General features: G+C 38.5%; 1 protein-coding gene across 1 annotated transcript; it reads left to right on the forward strand.

Annotated features, from left to right (window-relative positions):
- The first annotated feature begins 526 nt into the window (after positions 1–526).
- On the forward strand, positions 527–3,505 carry LOC131604646 (uncharacterized). The gene is made up of 3 exons (XM_058877077.1): positions 527–911; positions 1,113–1,900; positions 2,249–3,505. The coding sequence occupies exons 1-3, from the start codon at positions 527–529 to the stop codon at positions 3,503–3,505; spliced, it is 2,430 nt and encodes an 809-aa protein (XP_058733060.1).
- Positions 3,506–27,992: the final 24,487 nt, after the last annotated feature.

The raw sequence follows: 27,992 nt of genomic DNA on the forward strand, positions 1-27,992 counted from the left end.
CCCAAATTGCGAAATATGCGGGATGTCTGGACATGCTGCCCCCGAGTGCCATCTTTTGACAGGAGTTTCCCCTGAACCAGTAAACTATGCTCAAGGAAACCCTTACTCAAACAGATATAACCCAGGATGGAATAATCACCCTAACTTCTCGTACAAGAACAATAATGCTCTGTACGCACCTGGTCAAGCACCCAGTGTACCACCTGGATATAAAAAGGCACCCTTCGCTGCTCCTAACGTCCCTAGGAAGTCTAACCTAGAATTAATGATGGAAAATTTCATAGCCACTCAAACTCAGACTAATAAGGATTTCCTAAACCAAAACGTGCACACTAATGAGCAAATCAAACAGTTAGCGACTAAAGTAGACGCGTTGGCCGCTCACAACAAGATGCTTGAGACATAAATCTCTCAAGTGGCACAAAAACAAGCACCTACTTCCGCACCTGCTGGGACATTTCCTGGACAGCCACAACCTAACCCAAAAGGACATGCTCATGCTATTATTCTGCGAAGTGGTAGAGAAATGGACGAACCGACTGACCCTAGGCTTAAAAACCCTGCTATGTTCCAAAGCCCTAGTAAGACAACTGAGGAGGAAAGTAGACCCAAGGATAAACCAAGTAATCCGAAAGAGAAAGAGGACAAGGAAAGCGAGATGGAGGAAAAGGAAGCGCCATACATACCTCCACCACCTTATAAACCACCTATCCCGTACCCTCAAAGGTTCGAGAAATCTAAAAACATAGGGCAGTTTAAGAAATTTGTCGAACTTCTTAAACAATTGAACATTACAATTCCGTTTACGGAAGCCATTACCCAAATGCCCTCATATGCTAAGTTCCTAAAAGAAATCCTATCGAATAAGAAGAAATTAGAAGACAACGAGACTGTAACACTCACTGCCGAATGTAGTGCTATAATTCAAAATTAAATGCCACCTAAGCTGAAAGACCCAGGAAGTTTCTCCATACCTTGCAATATAGGAAAATTTGTCATAGACAAAGCTTTGTGCGACTTAGGAGCTAGTATTAGCCTAATGCCTTTGTCCATTTACGAGAAAATTAACATGGGAGACCTAAGACCAACAAAGATGTCAGTATAACTTGCAGACCGATCTGTCAAGTATCCTGTAGTTGTTCTTGAAAACGTACCCGTCCGCATCGGACAATTCTACATCCCTACGGATTTCATAATTAAGGACATAAAAGAAGACGTCAATACTCCTATAATCTTAGGAAGACCTTTTCTAGCTACCTCTGGAGCCATTATAGACGTAAAGAAAGGCAAGTTGACATTCGAAGTAGGTGAGGAGAAGGTCGAGTTTATCTTAACACAATTCCTTCAAGCCCCAGTTATAGAAGATACATGTTACCTGGTGGATGTTATTGATGATTGTGTAAGAGAGATAGGATTATCAGAAGAATCTTACTCTAAAGTTATTAAGATTCCGATACCCCTGATTTTCGAAGATGACAATTGGCGTCCGAAATATCAAGAAGATAGTTTAAGCGAATGCTTAGCATTAACACCCAACCCTATGCCTTGCCCAAAGAAACCAGCCTTGGACCTTAAACCATTACCCAAGACTCTTAGGTATGAATACCTAGATGATGAGCTCAAAAAACCAGTAATAGTCAACGCAGAGCTAGGAGCCACAGAGACCGAGAAGCTATTACAAGTATTAAGGAAGTATCCATCTGCGTTGGGATATAACATTGCTGATCTGAAAGGAATAAGTCCTTCCATATGCATGCATCGCATCATGTTGGAAGAAGATTGCAAAACCTCTAGGGAACATCAAAGAAGGATTAACCCTATCCTAAGAACAGTAGTTAAAGATGAAGTTACCAAACTTCTGAATGCCAGAATTATATATCCAATCTCCGATAGTCATTGGGTAAGTCCGGTCCATTGTGTACCAAAGAAGGGAGGCATAACAGTTACCGTAAATAAGTCAGGCGAATCTATCTCTGAAAGAAAGGTGACTGGAGCAAGGATGTGTATTGACTATCGTAAACTAAACAAAGCCACAAGGAAAGACCATTTCCCTCTTCCCTTTATTGACCAAATGCTCAAACGCTTAGCAAAACATTCCTATTACTTCAACCTGGATGGTTACTCAGGATTTTTTCAAATCCCAATTCACCCTGATGACCAAGAGAAAACAACCTTCACGTGCCCTTATGGAACATTCGCTTATAGACGAATGCCGTTCGGATTATGCAACGCCCCTGCGACATTTCAGAGATGCATGATGTCAATTTTTGCTAACTACATTGACAACATCATGGAGGTCTTTATGGACGACTTCTCTGTGTGTGGGGAGGATTTCGAAGGATGCCTCTCAAATCTAGAAAAAGTTTTGGACCGATGTGTACAAGTTAACCTCGTCCTAAACTGGGAAAAGTGTCACTTTATGGTTAAACAAGGGATTGTACTTGGACATGTAGTCTCCAAAAGAGGGATTGAAGTCGATAAAGCAAAGATCGAAGTAATAGAAAACCTCCAACCCCCAAAAACAGTTAGAGAGATACGGAACTTCTTAGGACACGCAGGTTTCTACTGCAGATTTATAAAGGATTTTTCTAAGATCTCTAAACCTCTGACCAGCCTCTTAATGAAAGACGTTGAGTTCAATTTCAACGGTGAATGTTTAGAAGCCTTTGAAGTACTAAAGACAACCCTTATATCTGCACCCATAATGCAACCACCCGACTGGAATTTACCGTTCAAAATTATTTGTGATGCAAGCGACTATGCTGTAGGAGCAGTCTTAGGCCAAAGGAAAGATAAGAAACTCCACGCAACATACTATGCAAGTAGGACCTTAGACCGTGCGCAAATGAATTACGCCACAACCGAAAAGGAACTCTTGGTCGTGGTCTTCGCGTTAGATAAGTTTCGTTCCTATCTGATAGGAGCAAAGATAATAGTTTATACTGACCATGCAGCCATTAGGTATCTACTAGCTAAAAAAGATGCAAAACCTAGACTATTAAGGTGGATCCTACTACTACAAGAATTTGATTTGGAAATCAAAGATAAAAAGGGAACCGAAAATGTAGTAGCCAACCATTTATCTAGGATGGAAGGTATTAAAATAGAAGAAACACCAATCAACAATGATTTCCCTTATGAACGCTTAATAGCACATTTAGAATCCGAAAGCGACACATTGGAGCAACCTAAAGCGCAAACCGTTAAGACACTAAGCACCGGAACCACACTGCCATGGTATGCTGATTTTGTCAACTACTTAGCAGCGAGAGTGCTTCCGCCTGACATGACCTATCAACAAAAGAAGAAGTTCTTCCATGACCTTAAACAGTATTATTGGGATGAACCCTCGCTATTTAAGAGAGGCTCCGATGGGATATTCCGCCGATGTGTTCCGGAAGAAGAGATAGAAAGTATAATACATCATTGCCATGATACCCCCTATGGTGGGCATGCAAGCATATCAAAGGCATGCGCTAAGATTCTGCAAGCCGGTCTCTTTTAGCCCAACCTGTGGAAGGATGTCCACATCACTGTTAGAAATTGCGACCGCTGTAAGCGCACTGGAAACATATCTAGGCGAGATGAGATGCCACAAAAGGGCATTTTAGAAGTAGAAATCTTTGATGTGTGGGGGATAGATTTTATGGGACCTTTTCCATCTTCCTTTGGTAATAACTACATACTTCTCGCAGTCGATTACGTATCTAAATGGATAGAAGTTGTAGCCTCACCCACAAACGATGCGCAAGTAGTGATTAAGCTGTTCAAGAATATAATTTTTCCAAGATTCGGTGTACCAATATTAGTCATTAGCGACGGATGATCCCACTTCATATCTAGAATTTTCGAGAAACTCTTAGTAAAGTATGGAGTCCGACACCGTGTAGCAACACCTTACCACCCCCAAATGACTGGACAAGTTGAAGTCTCGAATAGACAAATCAAGCAAATACTTGAAAGGACTATCGCCACATCTAGGAAGGATTGGTCAACTAAGTTACACGAAGCATTGTGGGCGTATAGAACCGCCTACAAGACACCTATAGAAACCACGCCCTTCAAATTAGTATACGGTAAATCTTGTCATTTACCGGTAGAACTAGAGCATAAAGCCTACTGGGCAATAAAAACCTTAAACTTAAGTTACACCGCCGCAGGCGAAAGGAGGCTACTAGATATCAACGAGTTGGAAGAAATTAGATTGGATGCTTACGAGAATGCTAGGATTTACAAAGAAAGAACAAAGAAGTGGCACGATAAACGCATCTCAAGGAAGGAATTCAATGAAGGAGATGTGGTGCTACTATTCAATTCTTGTCTTAAGCTCTTTCCAGGAAAACTTCGTTCAAGATGGTCTGGTCCATTCGAAGTTACCAAAGTATATCCAAGTGACGCGGTTGAAATTAAAGGAAAATTGAGCGATAGCTTCATTGTAAACGGGCAGCGATTAAAACATTACCATATTGTTGAAAACAAAGACTACACTGATAGTCTTAAGCTCATAGAGTTAATCGTCGAGTCGAAGAACTAACCATCGATTCGTCAAGCTTGCGACGTTAAACAAAGCGCTTTCGTGGGAGACAACCCACCTTTTAACTTTAATTTTCTTTTAAATTATTTTAATTTTAAATGTTATATTAAAATTTATCATCTTTTCTTTCTTCATTCTATTTTCAAAATACTAACCCTTTTGTTTTAAATCATACTAACTTAAAACTTTTCTTTCTGATTTTAAAAAACTTCCAGGGTACTAACCACTTTTCTGACTTTAGAGATGGATTTCACTGATGACATGGTAGTTACTTTTGGGAGTGAGGATCAGCAGAGACGATATGAGATTTTGGAACAGCGTGAGATGGGTATCACCGCTTTTTCGCATGATGCGACTCTGACAGTTCTAGGTATCCGGGAAAGTGTGCACTTTATGCTTCATCAGATTGGATGGGAGGATCTCCTTACCACCCGTACACCCACTTTCCGCAACCTGCCCTTAGAGTTTCTGAATTCCCTCCGATATGAGCCTAGACTTGGATTAGGATTCAATAGAGGAAGAGTTTCATTCAGATTGTTTGGATTCACCTACCGCTTCACCACCCGTCAGTTGGCCGAGTTACTAGGATTTCCTAAAGGCATGGATGCCTTAATGGAAGTCGATGATGAGTACTTCCTTGATAACATAGTTGACTACTTTTGGAGTACCATATCTGGTAGAAACCAGAATGATCTACGACTCTCTTCAGAAATCCACAATCCCGCCATTAGGTATTTCCACATGATACTAGCTTTCACACTTTTTGGAAAACCTTTGTGCGATACCTCAGTGACTAAGGATGAGCTAGGCATTATGATGTGTGTTTTCCAAGCTATACCGGTTATGGGAGTTTCATTTATGCTTGCTAGGATGGCCACTCTGGCCCATGATACCATCGGCCCTATCCTTGTAGGTGGTCTTGTCACTAAGATCGCCCATGCCTTATCTTTGAGAGGCCCGCTTGCTAGATTGATTCCTTATGGAGGATTCAAATCCATGGACATGGAGTTTTTCTTCAACAAGAGCCTGATTAGCAACTGCGAGTCTCCACCTTATCAGCTTCTCGTGAATTATGAGTCGGTTAATCATTTTGCCTTGCCTTGCATTAGGTTCACAAGTGTTCACAAGAAAGAAAATTGGATTTATGACTTTGAAGGACAAGGTGAAAATGATTTCGAGGAAGAAGAAAGTGATCTGAGGATACCGACTGGCTACCATGACATTGATACTACACTTGATGAGGATGTGCCTATGGTCGACCATGCTGCTGCTATAGAGACCCTTCGGAATGATGTTGCAGTACTTCGTACCGATTTAGGGAGACTCCGAGGAGATTTCCACGGATTTATGGATTTGGTCACGGCAAATCTTGACAGTTTTTATCAGCACTTTCAGTCCATCCCGGCTCCGAAAAGTGGCTAAATTGACGACCGCTAATTTTTATTTCTAACTCTTACATTTAGACAATGAGGACATCGTCTAGTTTAAGTGTGGGGGAAGGAAATGTTAGTTAGGATTTACCGCTTTAAGTAGTTTTAATTTTCAGTTTTTCAATTTCAGCATTTTTATGAGTTAGTATTTCTATTTTTAAGACAAAATTTCAATTTTCAGTTTTTGATTTTAATAAAATTCAGTATTTTCTTTATTCTATTTTTATTTTTCTGCTATATGTTCCCTCTACCAAATTTATATGTGTGTGTGCATTGTTAGAAATTAGTGTTTCTAATAAATATCTGCTAAGGACTGCTTTATTAGAAATAAATTGCACTGCTATTAGCTTTATCTGTTAAGCACAACATACATTTTCTGTTTGTTACCTATACTGCTGCACAGTTTTAAAATTCAACTGGTATAGGATAGAGTTATAATATGCTACTGATACTATTATGTGCACCCAATTTAAATACTTTGACTACCAGTCAAAAGTATTTATGTCTAATTTATGTTGGTCTGTCATACCCCAAAATTTGCCCATCTCATTTCTCCTATTCAAGCTCATACCAAAGTTCAAGACTCAAAGATACATTCTCCTAAACAATGGCTCAATGAACTAGGGTTTTGATTTCTCTGAAGAAAATCAATGAAGTAAAGTCTCCAATGGACTTCATATGGCCTATGATGTTTCAAACTATCTCTATGGCAAAGTACAAGCTTCAATTCTAAGGATTGCCCAGTTAAATGATCAGAAAGTCAGAAGTCGACTAGTTTGACCTAAAAGTCAACTGTGGTCAAAGTACAGTCAAAACTCCTGATTTTTTCGTCAACATCCTTATTTTGAAGTATCATTCATCATTTGATCAAGGACTGATCATGATTCATCAAGAAAAGTTCAGAAATCAACAAAACCTAAAGTTTCTAAATTAGGGTTTTTTGACCTAAAGTCAACTGAACTTTGACCAGCCATAACTTTCACATGGAACATCAGAAATTTCCCATTCAAAGCTAAATTTGAAGGAAATTGAATTCCCTACAAAATTGTCTCTCACGTGCCAAGACTAAAAATGCTTCATTTGAGAGATATGGATCAAAACATTACAGGTCCTTTTGAAAGTCAACAAAAAGTCATTTTTTCTCAAAGAATGGTACATGAACGTGGTAGACTCAATTGAGATGAAACCAAAAGGACCTTTTAGAAGACTTTTTAAGCTTTCTAAAAAGTCTTAGAATACCTCCATACCATAAAAATTGAGAGAGTTGTGATTGGTGCAAGTTGGACCAAATTCATGAAGAGACATGAAACTCTAAGTGAGGAACTTTGAATTTCTAAGTAATGGGCCTATATTGTTGAGTTATGAACGTGATAAGGATCTCATGAAAGGCCCATAAACACATTTATCTTTATTTTTATGATTTCTATTTCTTTTATTTTGAATTTATTCATTTAAATTCAAATAAAATCAAATAAAATTATAATTAAATGATAAAAGATTGTGAGATTAATTGTCAAGTAAATCTAAAAATCTCCTTGGGACCCATAGAATAATCTCATGCAACTTCATGATTTTTATTTCATTAATTTTGAATTTTATTCATTTAAATTCAAAATTAAATCAAATAAGATCATGATTCAATTGTCAAAAATTGTGTGATTGATTTTTATATCCAAATTGATTCAGAAGGCCAAGATTACACGTGAGAAAAGAGCATGAAAATATAATTGTCCATATTTGGAAATATTATATGCAAAATCAATCAAATCTCTTCCAAATTCTTCTCTTGCCAATCAAGCCATGTCTTAACCCTAATTCCTTCTCCTATATATTCATAGTGTATGCAGCATTGGGGGAGGACGAAAAAAAAGGGATTGGAGGAAAATATTAGGGTTCCAAGTTACAAAAAAAAACTTCAAGTAACTAGGGCATATGAGTTCTTGCGTTGCAGCCTTCTTCAAGCCAAGGTAACAATCTCATGCTATTCCTAAGGTAAGAAAGAGTAAGCACCCATCCCTATTTGATTCATACAGTACGTGAAACTTTCATACTAAACTTTCCATATTCATACATATTGTCAATTTTCGTTTCTTGTTTATAGTCATATTTCAATCGGTTTTAATGAGTGTTTTGAGTTTATGACATGGTTCTGAGAATATCTATGCCGTTAAATCAAAGCTCACGTGTAAGGATGGGACTATACCATGGCTAGGGCATGGAAGCCATGCATGTTCGTGTTCGCACTTCTGGGGCGCCTCCAGCCAAGAAAATTATGCAATCATGGTCGTAAAGATGTGATTAGTGGATCTGGGCAGGCGTTATAGTTGGTTCACGTTGTTCATGGCGGGTTTCAAATTGCAAGTGAAGAAGACGAAGAACCTGTGGAAAAATCCGCAGGTAAATCTGTAGCAAAATTCATAACAGAATCCGCAGGTATGGCGAAGAAGATGATGAATAGTGGATGTTGGAGAGGTGACAGCGTGCGTGGCACGCACCCATTCGTTGGTCATCCACTCAGACTCTCTCTCTCTCTCTCCATGCGTATCAAGCCATGATTAGTCCGTCAAAATTTCAATCCTTTCTCCAGGCGCGTGGCATGTCCTTAATGGCCGGTCAACACAGATGGGGTCCACGCATGGATATTTTGAAATCCATGAATTCAATGCCCTTATTATTTTCTTTATGTTTTATTTACAACTTGTATTTCTTGTCCAACTGGTAATAGCAAAAGGCGTCCACTATGGGGACCTGTGTTCGATCCCGGGATACTACATATATTTTTATTTCATTTGTTTGTTACACTTTGCTTACAGATCCAACGTGTGTGCTCTAAAAGAGCTCATGGTGCGCCTCCACCTACCAGCCATCTGATCACTAGCGAACACAGATCCAACGCCTCAGAGCTTGTAGATGCACCATACACCCTCAGAAGTCTACCTCACCAGATTCCAAGCCAGGTTTCTTTATTTTGTTTTATTTATTTTCTTTTTTGGCTTGTTTTTCTTAAATTTTTTCTTTATTGTCTTTTTTAATTTTCTTTTTTACTAAATGCATTATAAACATAGTTTTTTATATAAGATTTATTTATTTTTATTTCATAAAATACTAAAAAATGTTTTTTTTAAAAAATTAATAAAATAATTTTAGGTTAAATATTATTTTTAGGGTAATAATTTATTTTTAGGCTAAGTGATTATTTTTAGGTTTTCAAACCCTGATTTTATTTTTGGTTAACTTTCATCATGACTACTAATTTCCTTAACCCTCTTAACGCGCATTCTCTTCTCACCTCATATTCTCTGATTGTCGTATGTTTGTGCTAATTCCCAGCCTTGGGGTAAAACTTGTTTATTTATTTAATTTTTGCCTTTATTTAAATTTTTTCCTTTATTTAATTTTTTGCCTTTAACTTTAATTATTTATTTTTCGCTTTTATTATCTATTTTAAATTCTAGAAAGTGTGTATAGGCATGCAAGGTTTTTTGTAATGGTTATAGGTTTTATTTCCTGCCTTTATTTTTCTGCCCACAGGTGTTTATTGTAATAGCGTAGGACTTTTAATTTATGTCTTTACTTTTGTTTATATTTACTGCGCGGTTAGTAATCTTAGGAGTGCAAGCCTTGAACTGAATTAGCATCACTAATTACAAGATAAAATAACTGAATTTAACCACGTGATTGTGTCACACACACACACACACACACCTTTAGGGTAATCCCTCTCGTTGCCTTGTTGCCTTATTACTGTTGCCTGTTGCCTTATTGTTGTTGCCTTAATTTTGAATAATAGTCAAGTCCCTCGATCCCGAGGATACCTCAAGCAAAGTTGCCTTAAAGAATAAAAACCATCCAGTCCCTTGATGCTGCCTCGGTAAATGATGATTTGTCCCCATTGCTAAGGTATCCTCTGTGAATACAAGATCACACTCACAAAGATGTTTTTGATTCATGGCAAACTCAACAGGCATACAAGCAACAAGGTACAAGCAGAAGAACTCAAAGAAAAGCAAGCTTTGGTCACTCATAACAGAGCAGGTCGACCTATTATGCATACAGGTCGACTCAACACAAGCAAAATAAGAGGAACTCAGAAAATCAGCAGTCAGGTCGACCTACTCCCAACACAGGTCGACCTAAAATGAAGAAATTTACATATCATTCTGCTAGGTCGACCTACACAACAACTAGGTCGACCTAATCTGAGAAAATATCCCCAAAACGCATCTGAAGTGGATTCTGGTCGACCTACTTCTTTGACAGGTCGACCTAACTGGGAACAAATGACATCCAAAGGATATGCAGCTCTGTTAGGTCGACCCAGCCCTAAATTAGGTCGACCTATTTGATCAAAACTGACATCCAAAGGATATGCAGTTCTGTTAGGTTGACCCAGCCCTAAATTAGGTCGACCTATCTGATCAAAACTGCCAAAATTTCTGGTTTTCTCTGCATCAACTGAAAAGCTCTCATATATATTGTCCAAGGTTCAATTATTGAAAAAAACACCAACGACTGAAAGATACACAAAGGCTTCTCATCTTCGTTCTTCATCATCTCCAACACAATTACACATAATCATTCTTGCGTTGAGGGTTAGTGATCGAGTTCGATAACGTCCATGGAACGGAATTGAAGATTCCTAGTGGGTGAAGATTTGTGGGGTTTTTGGTGAATAAAATCCGAGGGTTTTGTCCTCCAAGATAGGTGTTTCTTGGGGGTTTTTATCAAGAGGTTTCATCGAGGATCCATCTGAGTGTGAAGATTGAAGAACAAGGGTTCAAGGCAATTCAAGACACTGCAGAAAAGGGATTAAGTGAAGCTCTTGGATCACCTTGATCTGACTCAAGATTAAGGGGGAAGAAGATTCAAAGGATCGACAAATTCGGTTTATTGTTTATCGGTTTGTTTTCTTCTTTGTATATACTACTTTCAACATTAATGGAAGATTTCCCAATTTCAATTTGGAATTGGGGGCAGACGTAGTCGTAGCGAGGACGATCGACGAACTGCCTGAACAAATATCGTGTTCTTGTCGCTTTTATCTTTTCATTTACGTTCTGTTCATATTTGGTCATAATTGCAAAATTGATTAACGATTCAAGTGTTAAAATTGTGAATTAAGGTTCTGCATAAACATCACAATTCACCACATCTTGAATCATCATCAATTTGAACATTATCACCAAGTGTTTGTCTTTTTGCTTATTCCATTATTACTGCATTGCAAATCAAAGTTTGTCAATTTAGAAGTTAATTGATTTTCAGCTGTGAAACGTATTGATTCGATAACATATCACTTCATCATTAATCTCAATTATCTTGTGGTTTTGTCACATATACGACCCTTGCAATAACGGTCCGGAATAGACACAAGTCGATTCAGAACCGCTTTCGCTTTAGTTCGAAATAATTCCGAAAAACTCTGTGAGATCTATTCACCCCCCCTCTAGATCCTCAGGCCAGCGTCTAACAAGTGGCATCAAGAGCTCTGGTTTATTCCGTGCTACGTGAAACACTTATTGGAAAGATGGCTTCCGGACCTAAAGGGGCTCACAATAGAGCTCCAGTTTTCAACGGTGAAAACTATGGCTATTGGAAGGATTGTATGTGTGTCCACATCAATGCAATTGATAGGAACATCTGGACAGCTATTGTCAATGGTCCCTTTCAGATCACCATGACAAATGCAGCTGGTGCAGTTGTTCCAAAACCAGAAAATACTTGGGATGCTGAAGATGAAAAGAGATACGCATACGATTGGAAAGCGAGAAACATTCTAATCTCAGCTCTAGGAGTTGATGAATACTATCGCGTTTCCCATTGTAGATCCGCTAAAGCTATGTGGGACACATTGCAAGTTTCCCACGAGGGAACGGATGATGTCAAACTAGCTAGGATCAATACGTTAACTCAAGAGTTCGAACTCTTCCACATGGAAGATGGTGAATCCATCGAAAACATGCAGAAGAGATTCGTTCACCTGAAAAATCGGTTAAATTCTCTTGATAGACCTGTTTCCAATGCAGTTGCTACTAACAAAATCTTAAGATGCTTGAACAGGGAATGGCAACCCAAGGTTACAGCAATAAAGGAAGCAAATGATCTAAACACCTTAGACATTACCACTCTCTTTGGTAAACTAGAGGAACATGAACAACACCTTAAATGCCTTGACATGCATGAGAAAAGGGCAAAGAAAGAAAAGAACATGGAGAAAGAGGTAGAGAAGAAGTCAATAGCTCTAAAAGCTTCAAGCTCCAAGACCTCAAGACAAGAGCTAGAGGATAGTGATACAAGTGATGACGAAGACTCCGATGATGAGGAAATGGGACTGTTTGTGCAAAGATACAACAAATATCTAAAGAAAAATGGAGCAAAACATTCTGACAAAGGCTTGATCAACTATAGAAAGCAATCAAACAAGTTCAAACAAGATGACGACAACAAAGGAAAAATCAAAGGCCCTTGCTTTAATTGTGGGAAAGCCGGTCACTACAAACCGGATTGTCCATACCTTAAGAAGGAAAAAGAGAAGAACCAAAGCAAAGGTCATAACAAATCTAAGAGAGCCTACATAGCATGGGAAAGTGATTCATCTAGTGAAAGCTCATCAAGCAATGAAGAAGAATCAGCAAACTTATGCCTTATGGCTCATCAACACAAGAAAAAGAAAGCTGAAAAGTGTCTTGACATTGCCGAAAGGTTGTGGTTTCTTGATAGCGGATGTTCAAGACACATGACGGGAGACCTATCTCTTTTCGTTGAGTTTCAAGCAAAGAAAAAGGGGTATGTCACCTATGGAGATAACAATCGGGGAGCCATACTTGGTAAAGGAAGTGTAGGTAACCCTTCTACCACTACTATAACTGATGTGCTGCTAGTAGAAGGCCTTAAACATAATCTTTTAAGTATAAGTCAATTGTGTGACAAAGATTTTAAAGTAATGTTTACAAATTCTGGCTGCACAATAGAACATACTAAGAAAAGAGACATTATGTTTAAGGGCTTAAGAGTAAACAACATCTACATGCTAAACTTGGATGAGGTATCTAAGTCTAGTACCAAGTGTCTAATTGCTCTAGGCGAAGACTCATGGCTTTGGCATAGACGTCTCGCCCACATAAATTTTGACTTACTTAATAAAGTTGTCACAAAAGATTTAGTAATCGGCTTACCTAAAATGAAGTTTTCAAAAGATCATCTATGTGATGCTTGTCAAAAGGGAAAGCAAACAAAAATCTCTTTTAAATCAAAGAACGTGGTTTCAACATCACGCCCTCTTGAACTACTTCACATGGATCTCTTTGGCCCTTCAAGGACTAAAAGCATAGGTGGAAACACCTATGGTTTTGTCATTGTCGATGATTACTCTAGATTTTGTTGGACAATCTTTCTACCTAGTAAGGATCAAACTTTTCCAGCTTTCACACAATTTGCAAGATTATGTCAAAACAAAATGAACAACAAAATAGTTGCAATTCGAAGTGATCACGGTGGAGAGTTTGAAAACTATCTTTTTGAAAAATACTGTGATAAACATGGAATTGAGCATAACTTTTCAGCTCTTAGAACACCTCAACAAAACGGAGTAGTTGAACGTAAAAATCGGGTTCTAGAGGAGCTGGCAAGAACAATGCTGAATGAGGGTAATCTACCCAAGTATTTCTGTGCTGACGCGATTAGTACCGCATGTTATGTTTTGAATAGGATAATAATACGTCCTATACTGAACAAAACTCCCTATGAATTACTAAAAGGTAGAAAACCAAATGTATCTCATCTCCATGTATTCGGTTGCAAGTGTTTTGTCTTGAACAATGGTAAGGATAATCTTGGTAAATTCGATGCTAAAGCTGATGAGGGCATATTCCTTGGTTACTCACAATCTAGCAAAGCATATCGGGTATATAATAAGAGATTACTTATAGTAGAAGAGTCAGTACACGTGTCTTTTGATGAATCTTATACAAAATATGTCGAGAAAGGTCTTTCGTTTAATGGTGCAGGTCCATCCACTGAAGACATTGTCAAAGATAAGGAAGACGAGAATGAAAGTATTTTAAAGAAAGATGCTGAGAGAGAGAAAGATGAGTCTCATGATGAAAATGAAAAAGAAAGCATCTCAAACAATGAAGAACTTCCTAAGGCCTGGATGTCGCACGCTCGCGAAAAATGAACAGAGTCGCCACCAATATATTTATCCCATAAGGGAAAGGAATACCAGAAAACCTAACAAAGGAAGAAACAGGGTCTTGCGACCAGAGAATCTAGGTACGGGAGTCGGTTACGCAAGGGGAAGGTATTAGCACCCCTCGCGCCCATCGTACTCGATGGTATCCACCTATGTTTGTTTCTATCTAAAGGGTGTATAACTATGTCTATGTCTATATGCGAAATGAATGCAAAATGTAGGGAAAATAAAGAATTGTACTCGCACGGGCCCTACCCCGCTGCCTACGTATCCTTTTCAGGAATCAGAGTTACCGTAGCTCGGCTCACAATTTTCTGTTTATTTTTGTGTTTTTTAGTTGGGCGGAGTTAACGCTCACGCTCTTGCATAAGGGATCGCCTAGGATGCAATAGAGCGGAGATGACATGCCCTTAGAAAGAAGAAAAAGAGAGATTGGTTTGTGTCTTTTAGGGTAATTCCATGGTGACAAGAACCTACTACAAGGCTTCGCACCACTTCCTTACTTTGTTTTAAATCTGACCATTTATTAGTGTTTTAAGTGTTTTTGGTTGGTGTTTTTTAAGGGAATTTATTTGTGACTTAGATCATACCAAAAAGAGTTTTTGTTTTTTTGAGTATTTAGAGAATGCACATCAAGGCCTACACCTTAATCGTTTCTCTAAATAGCGACTAAGAAATACATCGAGGCTTCACACCTCAATCATTTCTTTTCCGCTAAGTAAAAGAAATACAAAAAGAAGTTCTTTTGTGAATATTTAGAGAATGCACATCGAGGCCTACGCCACAATCGTTTCTCTAAATGGCGGTTAAGAAATACACCGAGGCCTCACACCTCAATCATTTCTTCTCCGCTAAGTAGAAAAGAACATACATCGGGGCCTACGCCCCAATCATTTCTTTCCTACTATGAAATATAGTAACGGTATGATCTTCATCGATATTTATTAAGTATTTTAAAAGTCGAAAAAAAAAAAGAATGAAATAAGGGAACTAATTCTAAATTCTAATCTAAGTTGTCTATACAAGGGAATTCTACATCTAATGGAATCGATATAAATTGCATAAACGCATCAAAAATAATAGACAAAAACTATACGATTCATCAAGGAACATATAAAGCAAACAAAAGGGATTCAATCAAAATTCTATCCAAAATTATTTACAGAAAGAATCAAAGCAAAAAATACAAGTACACCATGGAAGAAATGATTTATTAAAGGTATGGAAACAATTAAAAAAAATCAACAAAAATCAAGACAATTATTTACACATTCTAAAATACTCAAGAATATTTTTTATACATTTTTTATGTGATTAAAAAGAATTATGAGTTGAAAGTAAAAGAAAACAAAATTAAAGTGAAAATTAAAATCTAACTGCAAAGGGGGTGCATCAGTAGAAAGATAATGAACTAGAACCATGTTATAGCAAAACTGGGCCTAAAAGAGGGGGTGTGGAAAATAGGGGCGCTCAGGCCTAGTCCAGTAGCAGATAGTGCATTAGCAAGAGAGGGGTATGATTTCAGAAACATCACAGGTCCAACACAAGTGAGGCCCAACGCTCACACAAACCAATTCCATCTAATTTTATTTTATTCTCATTTTATTTTTAATCATTTGGCAGCATGTGTATTATTCACTAATAACAAAAACGTGACATTAAGGTTAATAGTGATATCAATGGGTCAAGTTAATTTTAAGTTGCAAAAGACAAAAACTCAGCTTAGGCCAATCACACGACGCCACCTCACAAGCCAATGATTGCAGAAAGGACAAAAAGCATCATAAAATGGGGCACAGACGAATCACGTCGTGCCACGCGTGCTTTCCAACTTCACCCTCATGCACATGAATTCAGACGACGGAGAAGAACTCCGGTCATCCCCTCCGGCGAAAGCTCACCGTTTGCAACCATGTTTACGCCCAGAAAAAGCTTAAACCTATATCGATCCACTCGGATTTCTCCGCTGATTCCAAATACGCCCTTAATTTTTATTTTTGATACCTCTAACATTGTGAACACGAGCCAAGAACCTATGCCCTAACTTAACAACTTTCACGAAAATGATTTTAAACTATCCTAAAGATCATTATGATTCACAGAACCAAGATGCAACGATTACACATAAGAAATGCACGCATGTGCTTTTAATCATGGCAATCAGAACCTGAACAAACAAGTGCAACGAGCAACCACTATGAACAACAAGCGAACACTGTACGAAACCTAACATGACAACTGAAAAGCACAGAAAGATTCAGTGACTTACCTGCTCCGTTCTTGAATAACAACCTTCATAAAATTCCACGATGTGATGCGAGCTTGTTGATGATGATAAAGAAACTTGCTGCAGCTTTTATCTTTGAGAAATAAACTCACAAAATCTTGAGTAATGGAGAGGTTATATCTACTCTCAAACCATAGCTATATTGATGATGATGATGATGAGATAATAAGACGAGAAGGAGATCGTGGTTGAAGCTCCCATGGAGATGAAGGTCGAATGATGGAAGAGATGGTGGTTGAAGGTAGATTCGTGATGGTGCTGATTAGTAGTGGTGGTGGTGGTGTTGATGAATGTGAGGAAAGAGAGTTATGGTGGTTGTGATGGTGAAGTGATGAAGATGATGATCGGGTTTGTTACTGGAAGTTTGTTACGGTGGTTAGTGGTAGTTAGAGAAACGGTTATGGTGGAGAGAGAGAGAGAGAGGAAGATGAGAGGGAAGAGAATGAGAGTAAGAAAAATGGAGTGTCCGGTGAGCTATGAAGGGGTTTTAGTTTATATAGTGTGAGTGTGCACATGAGTTAAGGTGGAGATGCAATGTGGAGTAATTTTTCCTTGCAAACTTTAGTGAACAAGTATAGTATTTGGAGTAAGCTTCAATGTGCCTTTCACATGTTCAGAATGTGGCATGCATATTTGGAGTAAAGCATTTGATGTTTGTTATCTCGCATGCATAACTATCTGCAAGATTTATAGCATGTGCCTTGCTCCCCGTGACGACTCGTAGTGCCCACTTTGAAGTATTACAAACCAACAACCCCTGGTCTAAGTGCTTTGATCTTGGATTTGTCGTGAAGATCTCACATGATGGAGCATGTTTGGTGTTGGAAATGTCTTGGGAAAATGTTTAGAAGTGCCATAGAAATGATCTTGAATGTGTTATGTCAATACTGCATCATTCCGCGCGCGTAACATGCCCATTCTTAGCCAAAATGTAACTTGATTGATGTGTGACTTTGAGGCCTTATACCTTGCTCATTATATGTTCAATTATCGTGATCCATGATTTGATGGAAAGAGGGGATGGGAAAGAGTACTTTAGACCCAGGCTTAACTTCACATCAAGTTTGAAGACCTCTAAAATTGATGTTCAAAACGGTATGCCAGGTGTTTGTGGAAATGCATGCACACGGCCTTGACTTCTGCCCAGCCAGATGCCTGACTATGACTAGTGTGAACGCCTAACTTTGTTGCATCCTAATTGACTCATCACACATCCAAATAACATGATTCTTGGTTCATTGCATAAAGGACATGGAGGAGAGTAGGTTCACACAAAGTTTGGGTTCATAGGACACCTGTAGAGCTCAAGAAATTGATTCCAATATGGCACGCCATGTGCTTGACATAATGCTTACGCGTGTCCAGATATTTGCCCAGCTTTATGACTTGATTCAAATGGAAACCCTCAACTTCACACCTTGGTAACTCTTTAACCAAGCTTCAAATGGAAAAGTGTCCAACTACAAAGTTGTTCTCCTCCACGAGAGGAACAACTTTGGTGTTGAAAATTTCTCCAAAAAATGCCATTTGCCACGTGTGAATCAGGGCTGAAGTGGACTGCTCATCAAGATTTAAAGCATCAATATATTTATCCCATAAGGGAAAGGAATACCAGAAAACCTAACAAAGGAAGAAACAGGGTCTTGCGACTAGAGAATCTAGGTACGGGAGTCGGTTACGCAAGGGGAAGGTATTAGCACCCCTCGCGCCCATCGTACTCGATGGTATCCACCTATGTTTGTTTCTATCTAAAGGGTGTATAACTATGTCTATGTCTAAATGCGAAATGAATGCAAAATGTAGGGAAAATAAAGAATTGTACTCGCATGGGCCCTACCCCGCTGCCTACGTATCCTTTTCAGGAATCAGAGTTACCGTAGCTCGGCTCACGATTTTCTGTTTGTTTTTGTGTTTTTTAGTTGGGCGGAGTTAACGCTCGCGCTCTTGCATAAGGGATCGCCTAGGATGCAATAGAGCGGAGATAACATGCCCTTAGAAATAAGAAAAAGAGAGATTGGTTTGTGTCTTTTAGGGTAATTCCATGGTGACAAGAACCTACTACAAGGCTTCGCACCACTTCCTTACTTTGTTTTAAATCTGACCATTTATTAGTGTTTTAAGTGTTTTTGGTTGGTGTTTTTTAAGGGAATTTATTTGTGACTTAGATCATACCTAAAAGAGTTTTGTTTTGCATATTTAGAGAATGCACATCGAGGCCTACGCCACAATCGTTTCTCTAAATAGCGGTTGAGAAATACATCGAGGCCTCACACCTCAATCATTTCTTCTCCGCTAAGTAAAGGAAATACAAAAAGGAGTTCTTTTGTGAGTACTTAGAGAATGCACACCGAGGCCTACACCACAATCGTTTCTCTAAGCAACGGTTAAGAAATACATCGAGGCTTCACACCTCAATCATTTCTTCTCCGCTAAGTAGGAAAGAACATACATCGGGGCCTACGCCCCAATCATTTCTTTCCTACTATGAAATATAGTAACGGTATGATCTTCATCGGTATTTATTAAGTATTTTAAAAGTCGAAAAGAAAATGAATGAAATAAGGGAACTAATTCTAAATTCTAATCTAAGTTGTCTATACAAGGGAATTCTACATCTAATGGAATCGATATAAATTGCATAAACGCATCAAAAATAATTTAAGAGATGATTTATTAAAGGTATGGAAACAATTAAAAAAAATCAACAAAAATCAAGACAATTATTTACACATTCTAAAATACTCAAGAATATTTTTTATACATTTTTTATGTGATTAAAAAGAATTATGAGTTGAAAGTAAAAGAAAACAAAATTAAAGTGAAAATTAAAATCTAACTGCAAAGGGGGTGCATCAGCAGAAAGATAATGAACTAGAACCATGTTATAGCAAAACTGGGCCTAAAAGAGGGGGTGTGGAAAATAGGGGCGCTCAGGCCTAGTCCAGTAGCAGATGGTGCATTAGCAAGAGAGGGGTATGATTTCAGAAACATCACAGGTCCAACACAAGTGAGGCCCAACGCTCACACAAACCAATTCCATCTGATTTTATTTTATTCTCATTTTATTTTTAATCATTTGGCAGCATGTGTATTATTCACTAATAACAAAAACGTGACATTAAGGTTAATAGTGATATCAATGGGTCAAGTTAATTTTAAGTTGCAAAAGACAAAAACTCAGCTTAGGCCAATCACACGACGCCACCTCACAAGCCAATGATTGCAGAAAGGACAAAAAGCATCATAAAATGGGGCACGAACGAATCACGTCGTGCCACGCGTGCTTTCCAACTTCACCCTCATGCACATGAATTCAGACGACGGAGAAGAACTCCGGTCATCCCCTCCGGCGAAAGCTCACCGTCTGCAACCATGATTACGCCCAGAAAAAGCTTAAACCTATATCGATCCACTCGGATTTCTCCGCTGATTCCAAATACGCCCTTAATTTTTATTTTTGATACCTCTAACATTGTGAACACGAGCCAAGAACCTATGCCCTAACTTAACAACTTTCACGAAAATGATTTTAAACTATCCTAAAGATCATTATGATTCACAGAACCAAGATGCAACGATTACACATAAGAAATGCACGCATGTGCTTTTAATCATGGCAATCAGAACCTGAACAAACAAGTGCAACGAGCAACCACTATGAACAACAAGCGAACACTGTACGAAACCTAACATGACAACTGAAATGCACAGAAAGATTCAGCGACTTACCTGCTCCGTTCTTGAATAACAACCTTCAGAAAATTCCACGATGTGATGTGAGCTTGTTGATGATGATAAAGAAACTTGCTGTAGCTTTTATCTTTGAGAAATAAACTCACAAAATCTTGAGTAATGGAGAGGTTATATCTACTCTCAAACCATAGCTATATTGATGATGATGATGATGAGATAATAAGACGAGAAGGAGATCGTGGTTGAAGCTCCCATGGAGATGAAGGTCGAATGATGGAAGAGATGGTGGTTGAAGGTAGATTCATGATGGTGCTGATTAGTAGTGGTGGTGGTGGTGTTGATGAAGGTGAGGAAAGAGAGTTATGGTGGTTTGTTGGTGGTGGATGATGATGAAGGTTGCCGGTTATGGTTGATGGTGGTGGTGGCGGTTACGAGTTTGTTACAGTGTGTAACAAACTTTTCAGAGAAGGAAAAGAGTGGAGAGAGATGGGAGAATGAAGAGGAGAAAGAGAAATGAGAGTATGAAGAATCTGGAAAAGTGAGGAATGAATGTGTGTGTTGTGATTTGTGAAGTGTTGAGTTTATATAGTATGGAGTGTATGGGCTTTATGGTGTGGATGGTTGTAGTGTAGCATTCCCTTCAGGTGTTGATACTTAGTGAGCAAGCATGTGTAGCTATGGTAAATATTTTGTGTGCCTTTTTCAAATGCAGCGTGTGCATGGCTTTTTGTAGTAAATAATGACTTGGTGTATGTTGCAAATAAAGCTCAACCTTCCCTTGGTTCAACATGATCATGATGATGACTTTGTGAGCTTATATCTTCTTCCATGAGACACCATTTGTTTCAAACTTAAGACCAATGTGAAGAGGACGTATGATGGAAGAGAATTGGTGTTGATGAGCCCTTGAGATAGGGTTTTTATCCCACTCAAAAATGCAATGAAACATGACGATGCGTAACTGCCTTGTGCCCACGCATGTGCCCTACTCTTACCCAGTTCATATACAGTGTCCATATGCATGACTTTGATGGCTTGTATCTTGGTCCACACATGTTCAAAATTAGTAATCTTGCGCTCACTAGGTAGAGGACATGGCAAAGAATGTCTTAGCATCTAACTTGTTCAATATAGAGACTTGTGGAGGGAGAAAAAGGCACTGACATTTGGCACACCATGTGTTTGCTGAAATGCATGAGTACGCCTTAAGAATCTGCCTTGGCTGCATGCAGTGTTTGGCCAGTGTTGGGATACAACTTTGAAAACTTGTATAGAGGAGATGGCAAAGAAGAGAGTGATACCAAGTTTGCATTCCTGGCACTTCTTTAGAGCTCTAAAAATGGCTGGAGATTTGGCATGTCATGTGTTTGTTAAAATGCCAGGTCATGACCTGACTTGTGACTTGGATTGTGACTTAGATTGAATGGATTTTCAGTAACTTCAAACCACTTTATCTCTTCATACAAGCTTCAAATGAAAAAGTGTCCAACTACAAAGTTGTTCTCCTTCACGAGAGGAACAACTTTGATGTTGGAAATTTCTCCAAAAAATGCCATTTGACACGTGTGAATCAGGGCTGAAGTGGACTGCTCATCAAGATTTAAAGCATCAAAAAATTTTCTAAGTGTTGGAAACTTTTGTCTTTTTGCTATTTTGGCAACTTTTTGTCGAACTCCCGATTTTATCCATTCTTTGACTTTTCTTGACTGATTTTCCACCAAAAGTCAATATTTGAATAATTCTTCCGATTTTGACCCAAAAGTCAACTGTTCCGATTTTTCTCCGATCTTTATGAAATTCCCGATTAATCCACTTCTGACCAATGGAAATCAACTGAACACTTCCACACAAGCATCATGCTATTTCTTCTCATAAAATCAGCTCTTGATCAATGTATTCGACCAAAAAGTCAACTGCGTTGACTTTGGTCAAGAAACCCTAATTCAGGATAACCAGATGAATTACAAGCTTGTACACTCCCACCAATGCCTTGAGTTGAGAAGAACCCTAATCCAGGAAGACTTCAATGAAAACAAAGCCACATAATCACCTCAGATCCTCACATTTGGTAGGAAATTCCTTGTCATAAAAGCTCTTTCTTGCTAGTCTTTGATTGATACCAATGATATGCATGCATGGGTATGGATTATGGCCTAAGTGATGTATGTACATGAATGCAAAGCCTAAGCTAGTTAGAAGTAAAGGGGTAGGACAAATTTGGGGTATGACAGCTGCCCCCTATTTAATCATCTTAAACCTGAAGGTGATATTGGCGTTAGCCTTTCGAACATTCGAGGTAGAAGAAGATTAAATACCAAAGTACCAAAAATTTGTCCTAAAGAGAAGATGGTGTAAGTGTTATTCTTATTTTTGTTTTGATATCTGCTGGGGAAAGAGAATTGTTTTTTTCTTTTTTCTGGTGGAGAAGTTACAGTGAGTAGTGGTCGAATGGTGATAGCTTGTAACGTAGCCTAGGTGCCAATACAAGGTTTTCAAAGAGAATGGTTGTATGAGACAATGACTGAAAGGAAAAGACCTCGTGCGATCTACGACTCAACATCGGGAGAAGACCTCGTACGATCTTCAGGACAGAAAGGAAATAGACCTCTTGCGATCTACGACTCAACATCGACTCGACATTGTCATACCCCAAATTTGTCCTACCCCTAACTTTTATCTGGTTTAGGCTTAGGCATTTCATAATCTCATGTACATACCTCCTTAAGTCATCTAACACATCATGCATCATTGATCAATAATTTTGCATTTGAAACAAGGATCTTGGAAGCCATTGTGGATTTCTTTCTCCTAAAGTTACAGGGGTTTTCCTCTATGAAGATTCATCAAGGCCAAGAGGATAATAAGAGAATAATGGTTTTTAGGCGCGGCGTCTGAATTTGTTAATTCCACTAAGGTTCACCAGACTTATACTAAGATGGTCCCCTATGCTTCAAGTCTTGTCTTTATCCAAAGGATTCCTCAGGATATTCCGTTTGTAATCATTGAGTCAAGGGGTTTGTGAAGTGGAGTGCAAAGAGGACGAATCATGATACAAGATTATGAGCTTAAAGAGAGCATTGTATTCAAGGCACTACTATATGTTCAATTTGTTGGTAGTTTGGTTTGAATTAAGGAATTGAGATTGAATTAGATTCACAATGATTTGAGGATGAATTTGATTCGATGATATGATTGATTCTACTATTCAGATTTCTTTCAAGACAGTTTGGTTCAAGCTAAGACACATGGTGCAAGAAATGAGGTTGTGAATTGTCTTCGATCAAGGGATTATCATTTCTCCCAATTATTTGTTGATTGCAATACAAGGTGAATTATATTGGAGATTTAATTCAGGATCATTTGAGAATTGAAATAGCATTCAAAGTTTTCACCGACTTCATTCATCAAGTCCAAATCGCCATGATGCAAAGTCGTAAGACATGATCTCAAGGTGCCTAAGTTCATTTAACATACAAAGGAAATGTCACTCAAGTCAACATGGTTCAACTTCATATATTCACTCATAATTCAAATATCACACAACTGTATTCAAAATTATCATTCAAAAAAATCCTTAAGCGAGCACTGTTGCACTTATTACATTCTTACACAAAAAAGAAGGAAAAATTACATGGATGATTCCAATACCAAAAGAGCTTATGCAAGGTCCCGATTACATCACAATCTCTAAATTAGCATACCAAGTTTCATCACAATTCCATATAATAGTAAAGGGTATTATTATGCAAGAACAGTATAAGAAAATTACAAAATTTTGATCACTGGAACCTATTTCCAGCTTGTAAAAAAGGTTCTGCATCCAATACGATAGAAACCGAGCCACGTTCGAAAAAGCCTAATACTGGCAGCCAAGCTCTCGCTTATTCTATCATCATTCCAAGTCCATTCTCCAAAGTTCTCGTCCCGTTCCAAACAAGGTTCAAAACCGGCTGCAATATACTTCAAACCACAAGAAAAACCGGAGCTGCTTAGTCTTCAAACCGTACCTGCACAATGTCGAAAGTCAGACCAAAAACCAATTCAAAAAAAACAAACAAAAGCTAACAATAGCACCCATGTCAGCCCTGCACATCCAGCAAGAGTACATGCCGGTCAAAACCTCAGCCGCAACTCCAACAATTCAAAATGATTCGGAATCGGGGAACCTGCATTATCATAAAAAAAATCCAGCAAGAAGACAAGTCAGTATTCAAAACCTAATCAAGTCCGCAGCCTTGTGTCATATATGCCACATTCCAAACCAAGATCCAAAAACATTCAAAAGTTAGCATTCATACACACATGACTAACTTCTAACTGTTATAAACCATAGCCAATTACCAACACTTTCTACTAACCAAAACTTAACAGAACCCACCCTAACTTTCTATACTTTTAACAGCCACATAACAGAAGTTATAACACTTCTAACTAACCTAGCCACTCTCTAACTGTCAATAACAGAAACTCAGCCCTTCAAAATTAACTCATTTTCACCATGTAACTAACTAACAGAGCCCCTTCTTCAAACTGCCTCCAAACAGAATTCCAACAGAAAAAACAGAACTCAAACCTCCAACTAACTTTCCTAACTACCTCATAACAAACCTAACAGAATTTTTAACTTCCATAACAGACATATAACAGAAATAGAAGAAATGAACTAACCTGAAAGCTCCTTCAAATCTCTATATAACAGTTCATCACCACCACATCACTTCTTCCCTCTTCCACGATTCTTCAATCTTCAACTTCACTCACCCTCTTCACTATCTTCCACCTTCTTCACCATCTCATTCATCACCATTCTCCCCCCACCATTTTTGTTCATCAACCTTCAGTTTCCATCACCATCCTCACCTCTTATCATCCTCTCACCCTCTGAATTCAGAAACAACAGAAGGAAAAGGAGTCACAACAGAAATTGGGAGAAGGAATCGAATGGAAAAGAACAGAATCGAAAACTCACAAAAAAATCTGAATAACCGAAAAATCTTCATCTTTCTCTCTGCATCAATCTTCGACCTTGCTCTCATCTTCAATCGGATTTCTTCAAGATCACGACTCAGTTCTTCACCTTTTGATATCGACCTTCGCGGCTAACGGCAAGAATAGGTAGAATCTAAAATCCTCTTCTTCGTTCATCATCTTCAATCATCATCTTTTCTGAAGCGCAAGCTCTGCAACACAACAACTTTGATCGTTCATCATCATCAATCATCATCACGTCGCAACAACAACAACAACACAGAGTTTCATCAGAAGAAGAAGAAACAAGATAAAGTCGAGGCTTTACAGAAATTTGGTTTCGAAATCGGACTAGGACGAAAGAGACATAGACTGAGACGGAGAATAGAGTTCGCCGTGAAAAGAAATCCACGAATGCTCCGGCCGCCATTTGCTTGTTCGTGAGAAAACTTGAGTCGAAGAGAGATCGAGAGAGCAAACGATTTGATCGGAGATAAGAACGGGTTGGAACATGAGAGATATAAGGCGGTGAGGCGAGATGATATTGTGTTGTTCCATTGTTTCACGGTGGCGCGTGGGGGGCGTTTTCACGGAGAAGAAGATCTCCGGCGCCGTTCGTCTGTGAGAGGGAGAAGAGAACTCCAAAGGTCACATAAATCAAACCCTAATCCCTCTTTCTATTTCCCTTTTTTCTTTTTATTTTTGATTGAATTAATTAAGTATTAATTGAAAAAGAGCTGAATAAAAATCTGAATAAAAATGATGATGTGGATCTGAACAAAAACATAACCGTGGGCCGAATTGCATCATACACCCCCACTGGCCCAATCACGCCACTATTTGGCATAGAAAATCTATAACAAAACTTTGGGCCCTCACTTGTTCTCAGAATCACACCCCTGTTTCACTAACACGCCAGCAGTTCATTGAACTTGGGCCATGGGCACCCTCACTATCCACACCCCCTGTCTGGGCCCAGCTTACTTCATAACATAGTTTTAGTTCATATAAATTCTGCTAACTCACCCCCTGTAGTGTAGCTTAGATTTTCACTTTAATTTGGTTTTGTTCTTATTTTTAATTCATAATCATGTTTTAAATCAAATAAAAAATGCATAAAATCAATATTAGATCTAGTCCACTTCACAATAATCTTTTCTTTTAAATTGATTAAAAACATGATAAAACCTTTATTAGTTTGTTAGATTTTTAGGTAATATTTGACCTTAGAAAACTCATAAAAATAGTATAATTTTTTAGGTTAATTTCCTCCATGAAAAGGTCATAAAAAATAGTAGTTTTTAGTTTAATTTTGCATTAATGCTTGAATTGTTTTTGTGCTATGTTCATGTTATTTTTGTGTGATGCTTGTGTGATTTTGTTACTTGTATCTTTGGCCTCATTTAGGCCTATTTTTGTTAGTACCTTTTCATTACTCCCTTTAGAATCTATCCCATGTTAACATTAGGATTTAGACTTGTATAGACAACACTTAGACTAGAACATAGAATTAATTCCCCCATTGCATTCTTTTTTCTTTTCAACTTTTAAAATACGTAATAAATATTGATGAAGATCATACCGTTACTATATTTCATAGTAAGAAAGAAATGATTGAGGCGTAGGCCTCGATGTATGTTCTTTCCTACTGAGCGGAGAAGAAATGATTGAGGTGTGAAGCCTCGATATTTCTTAACCGTTATTTAGAGAAACGATTGTGGTGTAGGCCTCGATGTGCATTCTCTAAATATTCACAAAAGAACTCATTGTTGTATTTCCTACTTAGCGGAGAAGAAATGATTGAGGTGTGAAGCCTCGATGTATTTCTTAACCGTTATTTAGAGAAACGATTGTGGCGTAGGCCCCGATGTGCGTTCTCTAAATATGCAAAACGAAACTCTTTTGGTATGATCTAAGTCACAAATTAAATCCCCTTAAAAAACACCAACCAAAAACACTTAAAACACTAATAAATGGTCAGATTTAAAACAAAGTAAGGAAGTGATGCGAGACCTTGTAGTGGGTTCTCGTCATCATGGAATTACCCTAAAAGACACAAACCAATCACTTCTTTTTCTTTTGCCTCGTTGGCACCTAAGGGCACTGTTATTTCCGCTCGTACGCATCGTAGGCGATCCCTTATGCAAGAGCGCGAACGTTAACTCCGCCCAACTAAAAAACACAAAAACAAACAGAAAATCGTGAGCCGAGCTACGGTAACTCTGATTCCTGAAAAGGATACGTAGGCAGCGGGATAGGGCCCGTGCGAGTACAATTCTTTCTTTTCCCTACATTTTGCATGCATTCACATATAGACATAGACATAGTATACACCCTTTAGATAGAAACAAACAGAGGTGGATACCATCGAGTACGATGGACGTGAGGGGTGCTAGCACCTTCCCCTTGCGTAACCGACTCCCGTACCTAGATTCTCTGGTCGCAAGACCCTGTTCCTTCCCTTGTTAGGTTTTCTGATATTCCTTTCCCTTATGGGATAAATATATTGGTGGCTACTCTGTTCATTTTTTCGCGAGCGTGCGACAGCTGGCGACTCTGCTGGGGATGTGATAGACCTGTGCTGGTCCATCTTTAGCGAGTCGATCCCATCCTATCCGTTTGTTTGCTTATTTTTTTTGGTGTGCTATATTTTGTCTATATGTTGCGTTTATTTATTTTATGTTTTGCATGTCATGTTTATTTTCCTGCTTGCATATCATATTTACTTTCCCGCATTCTGGACTATATTATGGGTCCCCGTGGAGGCCACATATTTTCACTGTTTGCAGGTTGGGTGGGATGATTCTATGAGGTAAAAGGCCCAATACCCAGGCCAGAGTTGACACATAGGACACCTAGGATAGAGTGGATAGTCATGACGCCAACAGA

Source organism: Vicia villosa, linkage group LG5, assembly GCF_029867415.1.
Source record: "Vicia villosa cultivar HV-30 ecotype Madison, WI linkage group LG5, Vvil1.0, whole genome shotgun sequence".
Classification (NCBI taxonomy): Eukaryota; Viridiplantae; Streptophyta; class Magnoliopsida; order Fabales; family Fabaceae; genus Vicia; species Vicia villosa.

Bases quoted from the DNA above. Each gene is read 5' to 3' on its own strand.
- LOC131604646 (XM_058877077.1), top strand. From the start codon at position 527: ATGGACGAACCGACTGACCCTAGGCTTAAAAACCCTGCTATGTTCCAA. The intron at 912-1,112 runs GTAGTGCTATAA...TATAACTTGCAG, and splicing joins TGTAACACTCACTGCCGAAT to ACCGATCTGTCAAGTATCCT. The intron at 1,901-2,248 runs GTAAGTCCGGTC...GCGACATTTCAG, and splicing joins CAATCTCCGATAGTCATTGG to AGATGCATGATGTCAATTTT.